At 36.2% G+C, this 14,258-nt stretch overlaps 1 protein-coding gene across 1 annotated transcript in view; it reads right to left on the reverse strand.

Moving 5' to 3' along the window:
* Nucleotides 1-88: 88 nt before the first annotated feature.
* The window catches only part of LOC122059026, an 18,808-nt gene continuing 4,638 nt past the window's right edge, over nucleotides 89-14,258 (reverse strand). Inside the window, exons 6-13 of the mRNA XM_042621733.1 lie at nucleotides 13,250-13,469; nucleotides 11,812-11,843; nucleotides 2,181-2,281; nucleotides 2,024-2,096; nucleotides 1,806-1,837; nucleotides 987-1,077; nucleotides 717-828; nucleotides 89-623 (exon numbers count right to left, since the gene is read on the reverse strand). Coding sequence (XP_042477667.1) covers nucleotides 312-623; nucleotides 717-828; nucleotides 987-1,077; nucleotides 1,806-1,837; nucleotides 2,024-2,096; nucleotides 2,181-2,281; nucleotides 11,812-11,843; nucleotides 13,250-13,469 — 973 coding nt within the window. The 3' untranslated portion in view covers nucleotides 89-311. The remainder of the gene's footprint in view (nucleotides 624-716; nucleotides 829-986; nucleotides 1,078-1,805; nucleotides 1,838-2,023; nucleotides 2,097-2,180; nucleotides 2,282-11,811; nucleotides 11,844-13,249; nucleotides 13,470-14,258) is intronic.

Genomic DNA, 14,258 nt, shown 5'->3' on the forward strand with positions numbered 1-14,258 from the left:
CGCAGGTTTAATTACTTGGTTTCATATGACAAAGTTCTTTGATTTCAAACTATGCATAGTGGAAGAGAGAGACATGACATACTGAAAATGACCCATAAAGCCTTCAAAAGGCAATTTGACTATATTACAAAATGTACACAATTTGATCTTTAAAGGTGATTCAAAGATATAATATTTACCAGGCTAATAAGCATATGATCACGAAACAATTTATAGGTCCATCAACCAAAACCAGCTCATTCACCTGCTGGCTTGAAACATGCAACCACCCATAGCTTTTGAAGAAGATCAGCTTACTTTCAGAACCAAAATCAGACTGCTGTCTGAAAATCACCAAAGTCGTCTTCTGGGATTTCTTGTGGGCTCTCAAGAGAATATGGTTCTTTTGGCTGATGTTCTTCTGAAGAGTGGAGAACCTCTTCCTTGTTGGTTCCTTCAAGACAGGAGTTTGGTGGCACATTTGAATTACTCCGAACAACATTAACAGGTGAAAGTGGTGCCGGTGGAGGAGGTGGTGGCTTGAGACAAATCATGGACTCTCTTCTGCTTTCTTTTTCATCCAATGAGAGATTATTGAGATCCTGCTCAAAGAATGTGGATTTGACAGTGCGACCTCCTTTTGGCTGACACAACAATGCACCATAATGTTAATATTTTTGCTTCAATTTACAGCTCTTCAATTGTACAGTTTACATAAGAGTTGCAAGAGATCTTACATTCTTTATTTGGAGTACCAGAGTTTCCCCTTCTTTTAGACTGTAATCAACTGAAGAGGTTTGCTGGTAGTGCTGCTCCATTTCCTCAGCAGTTTTCTTTTTGTTCAGATATCTTACAAACTATTTAAGAATACAACTTTCGGGGTTTACACTGCTCAGTAGTTATTATTGTAATCTAAGAAGCATGTCACAAGGTCCAACTATACAGAAAGTGCTTAACAAGAATCGAGAGACAAAGACAGGACATATAGAGAATGGATTTGAGGATACTTCATATGGTCATGAAGGGCAGCTTGAAAATCATAGGCTTGCGGCCTCTCTCTGAACCCAATACCAATGAAAGCATGCCGAAGACGACCACCTATATGAGTTGCATGTCAATCACCATACAAGTGCATAAAGACTTAGAACAGGTTAGTTGAGAAGAAAAATCAAATCAAAGCAGCAGAAAATAAATAATAGTGATCGTGCTGCTGCTCTGATCAATGGAACTTATATTCAGTCCCATGCTTTCTAAGACAAGATTTTGGATTGGCATCAGCTATGATAAATAACTTCCACAAAAAAGATAAAATCTGATCTTATTGTAAAATAAATAGAACACACTGGATTTAGCATCAACATCATAAATACATGCACTGCATACATTATTACGAAGTTTTTGTATACATCTGACCACCGCTAAATCAATAAGTAACAAATATTACAGCTTACTACTACTTTCCCTGCATCAACCCATCCCGGCATAGGTACAATGAATAGGTAGTTCTTAATTCAGATAAGAACATAACACAACATTCAAATTCAAGTTTTGTTCCAACCAAAAAGCCACCTAGAAGTAAAATTGATTTACACATTATGAAATAAAGATATTTGATTTCTTGGCTTGAGATGCAAGGCTCAATTTGTATCAAGCCAGATCCAACTACAGAATTTATGGTTGAATATACAATTCTAGGAAAGGTTTCAACAGGTAATTGATGGGTTGATCACAAACATTTGAAATTCTCTCAGAACAAAGAATGAATAATGAAAATTACTATCACCAAAATTAAGAAGTTAGGACAGAGATAAAGGGAAGTGTCTTACCAATATTCTCTTCTACTCGTAGCACGAAATATCTGAATGACCAATGATTACCCAATTACAAATTTGATTAATGAAACTAAAGGAAGAAGCTCCATAACTACAAACCCATTTCATAAATTAAATTTACGTTGCCAAAAAAAGAAAACTATACTAAGGAATTAAGATAATTCCTAAAATTAAATGGATGAAATTTAATTTCATTGACATATGGAACTAACCTACTGCTGTCGATTACAGTTTCAACAGGATGTGGCTCTCCATTTCTCAGAAATGCACAAGCATAAAGCTCTCCTGCTCAGAAAGAAAAAAAAAATGCTAATTGGAAACAATCTAACAGAAAACCATATTCTGCTAGCAACTAAATCAAGATTTCACCTGTTGTCTTGTCCTCAAGCCTGATAATGCACTCCTCGCCCTTGCTAATAACCTTCAATGTCCCCTCCCATACCCATTTGTTAACATTCCATTCATCAGCCCTAAAAATACAGTTCACTGGTTAGAAAATTTTATTTTATGTTCCAAGTCCACCTGTGACAGGAATCAACACTGCATCTGGACAGTTTATTGGAGTGCACCAACATCCATTCATAGATATTCAGAAAGACAGTGCTAGTTAAAAAGTGAGACTGGGAAGGTGAAGCAAATGGAATAGAACTAAATAGAGCATGCTCCATAGCACATTTTCTTTCTTCTTTCTGATAAAATGGTAAATTTTGTTTACTATAGAGGAAATAGAAAGCATAGGTTGTCAAAGCAACTAGGCGACCAAAGGTGGTGGAGAGGTGCCTAGGCAACAAGTTGCCAGACTAAGCATCGCCTAGGTTCCCTAAGCATGAACTGTATGTAGTACTTATGCCATAAATATAATTGTTATATTAATGCAATATGATCAATTTATTGTAAATGTATCAATGCAGTATGATATAATTATGCTAGAACTGACCTAATATGACAGAACCAACAAATAATAAACAATCTCTAAGATATAATATAAGCATATTCATCAAAAAATAAAGCAATAAACTAAGAACATAATAGCATATAATTAAGAAACAGAAGTATAGTGTAACTACTTAGAATTCAATGTATCACATGTGCTTCATAATCTCGTACTCAAGCCAATAATAGGGTTAGAATTAGAGTCAATTCATATGATATGTAAAATAAAAAAAACACATCATACAACATGGTGTCCGCCAAGGCCACAAGGCGGGCCAAGGAGTCTAAGGTGATGTCCATGTGATCAAGGCAGTCAACTTTCCTGCATCAAATAAGGGCATGTTGTCACCTTTGGCCCTAGACTGTGCCTGGATGCCTAGGTGCCACCTAGCAACACCTTGACAACTGTGATAGAAATATCTCTTTGTATGCCCATCAGAGTAAGAGAACTGACCAAAATCTCTAGCAATAAAAAGATATACACGCACTTTGTTATATAATAATCCAGTGAAGGATCAGAAAAGACCGACACTAAAATTCAGCTCTGATAAACAAATAGAAGGAACATAAGCTGACATGTGGCGAAGCTCTAACAACAGCTATTGGGAAAATACTTAAAAGCATGTGAAATTTAGATATTGGGAAAATACTTAAAAACATGTGAAATTTAGATCCATCCCCTTTCAAGTGAGTTTGTTCTAGTGTCTGGACCAACATCTCCATAGAATGATGCCAAATTTTTGGTTGTTCTCATTTGTTGTTTGCCCCTACCTACACTAACTTTACGAAGTCCCAATTGAGAGTTGTCACTCAATAAATCTAATGCAACTCTATGGGTTTCACAGCCCACCAGGCAACTGTACATAAGGTGTCAATGACAATAACATTCATTGTTGTGATTTGTCAACATATGAATCAAATATGCATTTAATGCTTCTCCTAAAGTCCTAGAGTCCAAGGAGATAGATGAGGAACAAGTGAACAACACCCAACAATTTAATCCATTGTAGTCTCTTGCTGGACCCCATAGCCTGTTCAAACAAACCAACAAACAGGTTTTATGAGAAACATCATCCAATATATTCTTGGGGTGGGCACTAGGCAAGGGAGGATGGAGCTGGGGGCAGTGGGTGGGGAGAGTCTACCGAGAAACACAGCAATAAGAACAACTCAGCCTTATCCCAACTGAATGGGGTGGGCTATATGGATCCAAATCAAATTCAGCAAAAGAAAAAACACGTAAAAATTGGTAAATAAACTCACTAAAATGGGGTCAGCTACATGGATTCTAGGCCTCCAATCGGGTCTACTTGAGGTCATACTTAGGACAAGACCTAAACTATGCACGTATTTCCTCACTACTTCTCCTATGGTCATTTTAGGGCTGCCCCTAGCTCTTTTAACTCCTTCAATTTGAATCAGATCACTCCTCCTTACTGGCACATCCCTAGGCCTCCATTGAACATGGCCATACCACCTCAGACGGTTTTATCGGAGCTTATCATGAATCGGTGCAACTCCCAAATCAGTCATAATATGAGCATTCTTTACTTTATTCTTCCTAGTTTTACCACATCCATTTCAGCATCCTCATCTTTGTTACACAGCGCTTATTGATGTGACACTTCTGAACTGCCCAATATTATGCCCCATACATCATATCCGGTCTAACGATTGTCCTATAGAACTTCCCTTTGAGCTTTACAGGAATACGTTGGTCACACAACACTCCAGACACACCTCTCCACTTCCAATCTCACTTTAATCCTCTGTGAAACATTGTCCACTATACAAGGTTCTAAATCTGGGGTTTCAAACTAGGTCGAAACCATTAGAATTTTAGGGAAACCAAGAACTTTTTTCTGGCTTGGTGGAAACCATGGTTTCGACCCCCGAAAAGTGTTTTTTTTTTTGTCTCTAGCTTATTTTTTACATTTCTAACTTAATCCATGAATTAGTTTCATTAAAAAAACACCTAATATATTACTTGTGGTGTTGACCCAAGTTTGCCAGTGTATGCTGAGTACACTATACACTAGCCTAAGTCTACATAAACTTATATACTGAAAATGGAAATAAATGATTAAAACAGGCAAAACATACTTTAGATTTGTAAAACAAACAACAATGTTAGATGTTAGGGATACAACTCTCACCACTCAATTCCAGGGATCATCCTCATCTCTGTAACCCTATTTCTTTCAAATAATTGTTGTAGGGAAAATGTATTTCTTAAAACAAAAAAAATTAAAGAATAATTTAACATGCAAAAATAATTCGACATAGTGAATGTGTAGATCAGGCCATTCTAACTAACATATAAAAAATTGAAAGCATTCTACTATGTTTACAACTACATTATACCAAAAAAAGTGGTGGGGGGGGGGGCGAGGGGGGGGGAATGGATTTACCTTTAGGATCCAAGTGCTGTCTATAGGTAGCTCTCCCTTGATAATGCAAGATGTGTGAGTAGAATGAAGGATTTTGTGACAAAACAGAGTTTTCTTTCTTCCTAGTTGTGTTTCCCAGTTGAAACTCATGAAATAAGGGATAGTAAGGTCAAAACCCATGAAAGTGGCCTTGTTTCCCATGAAACAAGGTATTATAAAGAGGCTGGTTCAACCATTTTTGGTCGAACTAGTCGAAATATGCGAAATTTCGAAAAAACAAGTCGAAACTATGTATAATTATATTGTTGTACCTGGTTTCGTCTCGAAGTGGGTCGAAACCCCTGTAAAACAAGCGAAATTTCGAGCAAAAATTGCAAGATTTCGAGCCATGCCTCTATATCAACTTCGTTGTTTATGATTGACCCTAAATACTTAAAATGATCACTTTACGGTACCTCACTGCCTCAATCACCACCATATCATTGTCAATCGTAATGTGACTAAATTTACACATCATGTACTCCGTCTTCATTCTACTCGGTTCAAAACCTCTTGGTTCCAGGGTTGATCTCCAAACCTCTAACTTAGCGTTAATCCCAACTACTGTCTTGTCTACCAAGACAATATCATCAGCAAAGAGAGAATTATTCACCTAAGCAAATAACCCTAGGTAATACATCAACTCCAAACCAAACTCATATTTAGGTTTCAAATATAGGATCCAAGAAGAAGAACACAAATCTAGAAACACTGGGCTGAATTGAGAAGAATTTGAGAATTCACAAAGTAAGGGTCCAAAGGACCAGTAAACCTGGTTGAGTGGTGCTTGATATGAGGCCAACTCCTCCAAATGTGACCCACAGCAGGCCTGTGTAGGTGCAATAACACAACAGCAGAAATCAACCCAGAAATTAGGGTTTTCAGAATTGTAGGAAGAAAACCTGTGGTTGGCAGGTGGAGGCCCAGATGGGGCTGAAAAGCTAGTCGAAGGCTCCCCTTATGATGCTCTAGAACCCACCAAAGGGTTTTGGAATTGGACTTCTGGATACGGATATCTGGCCTAAGTCAACAACAACAACCATACCTTTATCCCAACTAAATGGGGTCGGCTACAAAGATCCGATATCTGGCCAAAGTCGATCTGGGTCCAAAACCCTGACAGAACTGGTATCGATTTCTTCTTTTGGCTGATCTTCAAGGTACTTCGATTGGTGGTCTTCAGGTCTTCAAACAATTAGTGTAGACTCTCAATCACTCACTCACAATTGATCAAAACAAACAAAATAAAAGAAAACACAGATGGGATAGATGTGGGTAGGGGTGGGCTCTCTCAGTCCTTGGTCTCTCACCCACAGTCATCTCAGTTGTTGAAATAATTTTTTCTCAGAAATTCAGAATTAGGAAGCTCAAAGCTGCAAATTCATTCATTAATCAATAGTAATTTGTGTTCCAGCAGAATCTCTCTATATATAGAGGGTAGAGTCTCATTACATGTTAAGAAACTGAAAAAGGAAACAAATTAAAATTGGACACTAATTGACTTAAACAAAAACTACCAAAAACTAATAATTTGTCACTAAGACAAAACAAAAGGACAATATAAGATTCTTCTAACTCCACACTCCAAGCTGTAGTTGACCAGTCAACCCACAAGAAGGCAAAATACAGCAGCAAAGAGAGATCGCAGGAGAGAAGAAGCTTCTATGAAGCTGCTGCTGAGCTGGATCAAAGGCTGCTGCAGAGGGGCTTCTAGAAGGTAATAAAGAGAACAAAATACCAAGGAAACATAGCTGGTTTGATGGCCATAACTGTCTGTTTCTAAGGCTACAAAAATGAACCAGATTAAACCTAAATTGGGCCAACTATGGGCTGGCTCGAACAGCCTAAGGCTAAGCTGCTTTCTTCCTTATCTGTAGTGGAGGCCAACATGTGTATCTACATCACAAAACCTCATCTTGAATGCTCTTGGTTAACTCATCATGATAAGCGCAGAAAAATAAGGCTTAAAGCAGATCCTTGATGTAATCCAATTGTAACTGGGAAATCACTACTTTTTCATCATCCCATGGTTCTCACGCTAGTTACCACGTCCTCATACATGTCTTTAATTATATCTACATATTTACTCAATACTCTTCTCTTTTCTAGTACATTCCGAAAATTAGCTCTCCAGTGACTCTGTTATATGCTTTTTCTGGGTCAACAAATACCATATAGAGATCCTTCTTGCATGCTCTAAAACTTTCTATGAGCCTTTTAAGTATGTAAATAGCTTTTGTCGTGGATCTACCTGACATAAAACCGAATTGGTTCTCCGAAATAGTAGTTTCTCTTCTCAAATGGGCTTCAATGACCTTCCCCCACAATTTACTAGTATAACACATTAGTTTTATGCCTCTATAGTTATTGAAGCTTTGGACATACCTTTTATTTAAGTAGATCAGAACTAGGATGCTTCTCCTCTAATCATCTAGCATTTTCCTCGTGTAAAATCTTGTTAAAGAGGTTGGTTAACCAAGATATCCCACATTGTCCTAAGTTCTTCCATGTCTATATTGGGGCACCATGAGGGCTTGGTATCTTGCCTACTTTCATCTTTCTCAGTGCTTCTTTAATTTCACCCACTCCAACCTTTCATATATATCTATGGCGTGTGGTGGCTTGTTGCGTGATGCATTCATTCCGGCTACTCCCACCCGAAGTGTCTACATCTAATAAGTAAGAGAAGTACATTTCCCATCTCTTTATAACATCCTCATCCCTTACTAGGACTCTACCATCATCTCTCTTAATACATCCATAGTTGTCAAGGCAACCCAAGGCAGTGGAAAAGTGTCTAAGCGCTTAGGCAACAAAGCACCCGTCTAGGCGTTGCAAGGTGGCCAAGTGTTAAAATGTTTTATTTCTCCTCTTTCCTAACATGATTTAGTATGCTACATATACCTTATATCATAAAATATCAACATTAAACCACATCAAGTCATCAAAATTCAACACTAAGTCATCAAAATCAACATTTAGAGAAATGTTCTTGTCTCTAATAAGTTTGACAGATCAAATAATTATATTTTTACATGAGACTTTTTATATTAGGTAGAGCACACAACCAACTTTCCAGCAAGTCTAATAATACTTAAATCTAAGTTGTAAGAACAAAGTTATGTTCTAGTCAAACTTGTTTTAAATAATGCGAATATTGTTCAAATCATCTGAATGAAAATAATTTTATGGATATTAAAAAAAAAAAGATCATTTTACCGTACTTTTGGTTTTAAATAATGTTTTGCCATGATAAAATTTATGAAATTTTCAGAATTGAGAAAAACCCACGCATTTGAGATTTGATAATAGCCCGCATAAAAAAAAAAACTTTTGTTTTTGGACTAGGGTGTTGACCTTTTATCCTTTTAGAATTTGATTTTTAAACTATTTTATTTGATTAGGGGGTATTTGCTTATTTATGAATAATAATTTAAGTAAATGATTTTAAATGATATTTGACATAAATAAGTGTTGTGAGTTGCACTAAAGCGACAGTCGCCCAGACCCCAACTAAGCCGCCTGGATACTTAGGCAACAATCTGACAACTATGTATCCTATGGTTGGGTTCTAAGGACCTTGTGCTTCTTATATTTGTGTTCATCAATGTAATGAGACCTTGTGCTTCTTATATTTGTGTTCATCAATGTAATGAGACTCTTTATAAGTCCATATTTGGGATCTTAATTTTGTACATGGGATTACGTATTGATATTTGATATAAATAAGTGTTATGCGTTGCACTAAGGTGACAGTCGCCCAGACCTCAAATAGGCGACTTGGATGCTTAGGCGGCGCCTGGGGGACAACTATGTATCCTATGGTTGGGTTCTAGAGATCTTGGGCTTCTCATCCTTGGGTTTATTGATGTAATGAGACTCTTTATAAGCACATATTTGGGATCTTTATTCTGTACGTGGGATTAAGTATATAAATAAGATCGTGTGGATCCCATGTGAAGTTAAGTAAGTTAAATTTAGTTTAGTTAGTCCTTTTAGTTTAATATTTTATGTCTTATTGTTAGTCAGTAATTTTTGTTGTTTGGAGTCATCTATAATAAGTATTAAATCAGTTTAAGTTAGTTTTTGTTTAGGTAACTTGAAGGGATAGTTTTTGCATTCGGTTGAGGACTCCTTTAGTATGTTATCATAAGCTACTATCAACCAAGGCATTATGTTGACCCAATGATCATACCTTTTTATATTTTTTATGTTAGTCATAAGATGACAGCGTTGTATCTTGCATCATAGTTCAAAATTTCGGTCGAAATTTCGAAGTTTTATATTGGTTTTGAAATAAGTCAAACAAAATCCTATGTGGAACACAAGGGTGTCCAAATTTCGATGGCATTGTAGTCATTTTGACTCATTTTGGCGAAATTTCGAACATGGGCGCCCATATAAAAAATGCAATAATTCGACTTATCATCAAAATTTAAAGGTTTCCCTTCCCTTTACTTGAGAGCTCCTAAACTTCTATAAAACCTCAATTTTTGGCAAAATTCTTAATTTTCCTGCTGAAGCAAGGCTTAATGGTCAATTGTGGAGCATCCACTTTGGCATTAGGTGGTTTTGAAGCATCATTTGGTTACATTTTTTCAAATTTCAAAATTTTCACCTTAGGGCGGTTGTCATGGACTTTGAGAGATTTTTTAGGCAGAGGATGACATGGCCATCATATGTCATAGGGTCTGAAGCCAAATTACCATTGTTGGTGTTTTCTTTTTTTCCCAATCAAATGATTCAAAGATATGCAAATGGGCCAAATTTCGGTACCATTTGTTTTGGTGGGGGTCGAAATCCCACCAAAATCCAGAATTTGTAAACTTGCTTTGCATTACTAATTTGGATGAGATAGATAACATAGTATGCTGATCTGAGTAGAGATACAAAGGCAAACATGATCCGTGTAGCCAAAATCCATTTAGTTGGAATATGGCTTAGTCAAGTTGAGTAGAAATTTTAAGCTAATTATTCAATAGTGTGTTTACCAACATAACAAGAAACACTTTCCGAGGGGCCATGTCTGTCTGTTACCTAGGGAGTTCAAGAACAACATTTATATGAACTCGGTCATATTTTCCTAAGATCATTGAACTCAAATACCATAACAAATGAAATATTTAAAATCTCCTGTCTTTCTCTTCCAGATTTTCTCTTCTTGTGGAAATATTTTCAGGTATTGTTAAGCTTCTCAGCATCGATCAGAAATATTTTATACGAAGTTTATAAATTACCCCCCTCTCATTGCATAGGCAGAATTAAAATTAGTATGATAAAATATCCAACCTAAAAAGGAAGTCAATACTACAGTGCACAAACTTGTTAGGTATTTTTAGAGTCCTATAATAGATGCTGCCACTTGATCACAGTTGTTTAGAGCCGTGCAATGTAACCTATATGTAGTTTAGTATTTCACTATTTCTAAATTACCCCATCTGATTGGATTCGCATAAAATCCCTCTAGCCGCTGATGAGATGCTCCCAATGAGTTTATTACAGCCACACACAAGTATAATAAGGAAAATGGGGAGGAGCATTTACATTCATTAAAACAAATATATATATATATATATATATTTACTAGAGATGAGTTTGACTTATTTCAGGGCCTACATGATATTAGGGGAGGTGGATGGATTCAAAATGTGAATATTAAATGAAAAGACTAAAAGGCATAGTTGTCACAGCGTCATAGCGACCCAAGGCGGTGGTGGCTAATCGATTTGGCGGTGAATCGCCCGCTATGGCGTTGCCATGGCGATCAAATCGCTCATGTATTATTTTTTATTTCCCCTATTTTCTAAAGCTATTTTGTATGTCACAATATATAACCTATGACATAAAAAATCAATCAACATTAAGCAAAATCAAGTCATAAAAATCAAGATGACTTATTGACATTTAGAGAAATGCTCTTCTTCTATAATAAGTTTTATTGGTCAAATGATTTCATTTTTAGATGAGACTTTTTGTATTAGGTATAACACAAAACTAGCTTTCCAACAAGTCTAAGATAGCTTAAATCTGAGTTATTATGACAAAGTTATGTTCCGGTCAAACTAATTTTAAAGTGTGCGAATGTTGTTAAATTGCCTGAATGGAAATAATTTTATTGACATCAAAACAAGATATTATTTTACCGGACTTTTGGTTTTTAGCAATGTTCTACCATGATAAGATTTATAAAATTTTCAGAATTGAGAAAAACCTTAGCATTCGAAAGTTGAAAATCACCCTACAACCAACAATCCATTTTTTGTTCTTAGACTAAGGGGTTGACTTTTTATCCTTTTGGAATTTGATTTTTAAACTATTTTTATTGGATTCAAATAGGGGGTATTTGCTTATTTGTGAATAATATCTTAAGTAAATGAAATAACAAAATGGTATTTACTTAAATAAGGGCAAAAAATATAAGGTGGCATACAGTGCAATAAGGCGATAGTCGCCTAGGCCCCAAGCAAACCTCCTGGACGCCAAGGCAGCGCCTTGACAACTATGCTAAAAGGATAATATATCAATACATCAATAATCACAAGTTGATATAATGACCATCAGAAAATAGGTTTTTAACAGATAACACCCACACAAAGAAGGAAAAAGGGATTGACACAAAGATATGTCGAGATACAAACCTGTAGGAAGCCGCACTTTTCCGTGGTGGAATCTGTAGTGTTGGAAAAATTAATAAAAGTATTAGCTTGAGGCTATGATAAAATCCAATAACATCTATATCGCGATAGAGAAAAGAATATAAAACAGAACAATTTAGCAAGTGCATCAAACAATACCAAAAGATTTAGCTGCCACACTTGAGGTAAGCAAATACCAAGATTTAGTTAAATAAACATATTACCAACATGGGATACAATTTTTGGCAATATATGCCATATGCATCAATTGTAAATCCTCCTCTTTAGAGAACCGCAAAGAAATGCCATCTCAAACTTCAATGTAGAATAAACAGCACTTGGATTTATTTAATTCATAATACCGGGGGGGGGGGGGGGAGCCTCAGTTTCTGCCAGTACTCTGCAAGCACTTTGCATCCGGAACTTTTAATTTTCTGAAGTTATAAACTCTCTTTGTTATCCAAGGGCCGGGTGGGAGGGGAACTCTTATTTTCCAAAATTTGGTTGTATTGACACCAGGGCATATACAAACACGGTAAGTTCTTAAGAATCTTTGTGTTATTATCATTTATTTGGTTGGGGATTGCATGCTTGTCTGAACTAAAAAATATTAAGAAATATCCCATAATGTATGAAATAGGTTGAATGAAGACGATGCCATTTTCAAAGTTATCAAGATCCGCATGATGTTTGAGCAAGTATCATCTCTAATTACCATATATTAAGACAGTTCAAGGATCAAAAGAGCATATTATGGGTTAGTTAACTTTTTGTTGAAAACAATTTATGGATACCTGGCCTAATTCAGAAGCTCTCACAACAAACAAAGTGCTTTTTACAGGCAAAGGATATAGAGATAGACTGCTGTTCTGTCTGAGTGTAATTGAAAGAAATAACATTGAAATTGCGATTCCAAAACTACAATGAAGATGCCAGCTTGCTTAGTATTGAGGACTGACTGATACCACTGACCCAGCTTGTGAAATGTGATATTCACCTACCAGCCCAACAAACAAACATAACAAGCTCAACCTATCCAAGAAAACAAATTAACAGATTTTTCTAATGGAGAATATATGACGAATTGTATTTCTGTTCTTGATCAAGGAAAGGAATTAGTACAAAAACGATCTAGTCGTCAACAAGAGCATGTGTCCAAGGCATGGTATGATGTTTCATCTCTTAAAGCATCTAATAATCCCAATTGTATATCAAAACCCAGTCACAGCCGGAGAATCCGCAAAATCCCTCACTCATCACAAAAGTTAGCTTCCTTCCACCCCCTCCGTGATCGCATTAATCCTATTTGAAGTAAAAAATTTGCTATTTTGCCAATCAATCAACAAACTTTGAAAGCAGATATCAAGATAGAATTCGCACATTATCAATTTGGAAAACCTAATCAAGCAAAGGCAAGAAGACAAAGTCAAAGAGCTCTCACCAAATAAACGTAACATTCAGGAACTTGAAAGAGTAAAAGTTCAATGGCTTCAGTTTCCTCATCCTCTCCTTTGCCTCCATGACCTTCCAACTGACTAGGTTTCTTCTCTTCTTTTTCTTGCTTCATGATCGAAACCAGAGAAGTAGAGATTTCTGTCAACGAAATCGAGATCAATATGAAGAAAAGGACTTCTAGATTTCTAGCCCCGCAGCTCTTCAGTTAAGACTTAAAGAGTTAAGAGTGGCAAACGGGACACAAGTGGAATAAAAGGAAATACGACTGGTTCTTCAGGCAAACTGATGGTAGGTTTGGCGAATCAGAGTCGATAACAGTAACACCCGTCTTCCGCGTCTGTAGCGAGACGAAGACGGGCAGACGAAGTGTAAGTCCAGTCGAGGAAAGATTAGCTACTTGTCGTATATAACTTATTTTCCTAAAATCTCTAATGATCATCGTTTGATCAAGATTTATCGGCACGGTCAATAAAAGGAACGGTTAAGATAAGTCAACCGGGAAAGCTTGGTGGAGTGAGGAAACACTTGATGATAAACCCGTCGCTTACTTTGCAAGTAAGAGATAAGAGAGCCGTCAATGGAAATCGGAGTTGTTAGTCAGAATATTCAAAAAACAAAAAAAAAAAAAAAAAAAAAAAAAAAAGCATAAATTGAAAAAAAAAAAATTATTTATAACTTGTTATAAAAATTAATGTTCACCAGCCCGAAATCGAACCCGGGTCTGTACCGTGGCAGGGTACTATTCTACCGCTAGACCACTAAGTTTAAGCGCTTTTGATGTTTATTTACTAATAAATACTATTTAAATTAAAGAAACATATTTTACTCACTAGTATTAAAATAGTTTGATTCAAGTTGTGCAAACTTGAAAATTTAGAGGACCAAATATCAAATGTAAAATGTAGTGGTTCATCTGAATTATTTGACCCACCAAGTATTTAGATTCATTCCCTTGTTTTCTTCCTTCTTCTTCTTTCTTTCTTTCTTTCTTTCTT

The sequence above is a fragment of the Macadamia integrifolia genome, chromosome 13 (genome assembly GCF_013358625.1).
Source record: "Macadamia integrifolia cultivar HAES 741 chromosome 13, SCU_Mint_v3, whole genome shotgun sequence".
In the NCBI taxonomy this organism is placed as follows: domain Eukaryota; kingdom Viridiplantae; phylum Streptophyta; class Magnoliopsida; order Proteales; family Proteaceae; genus Macadamia; species Macadamia integrifolia.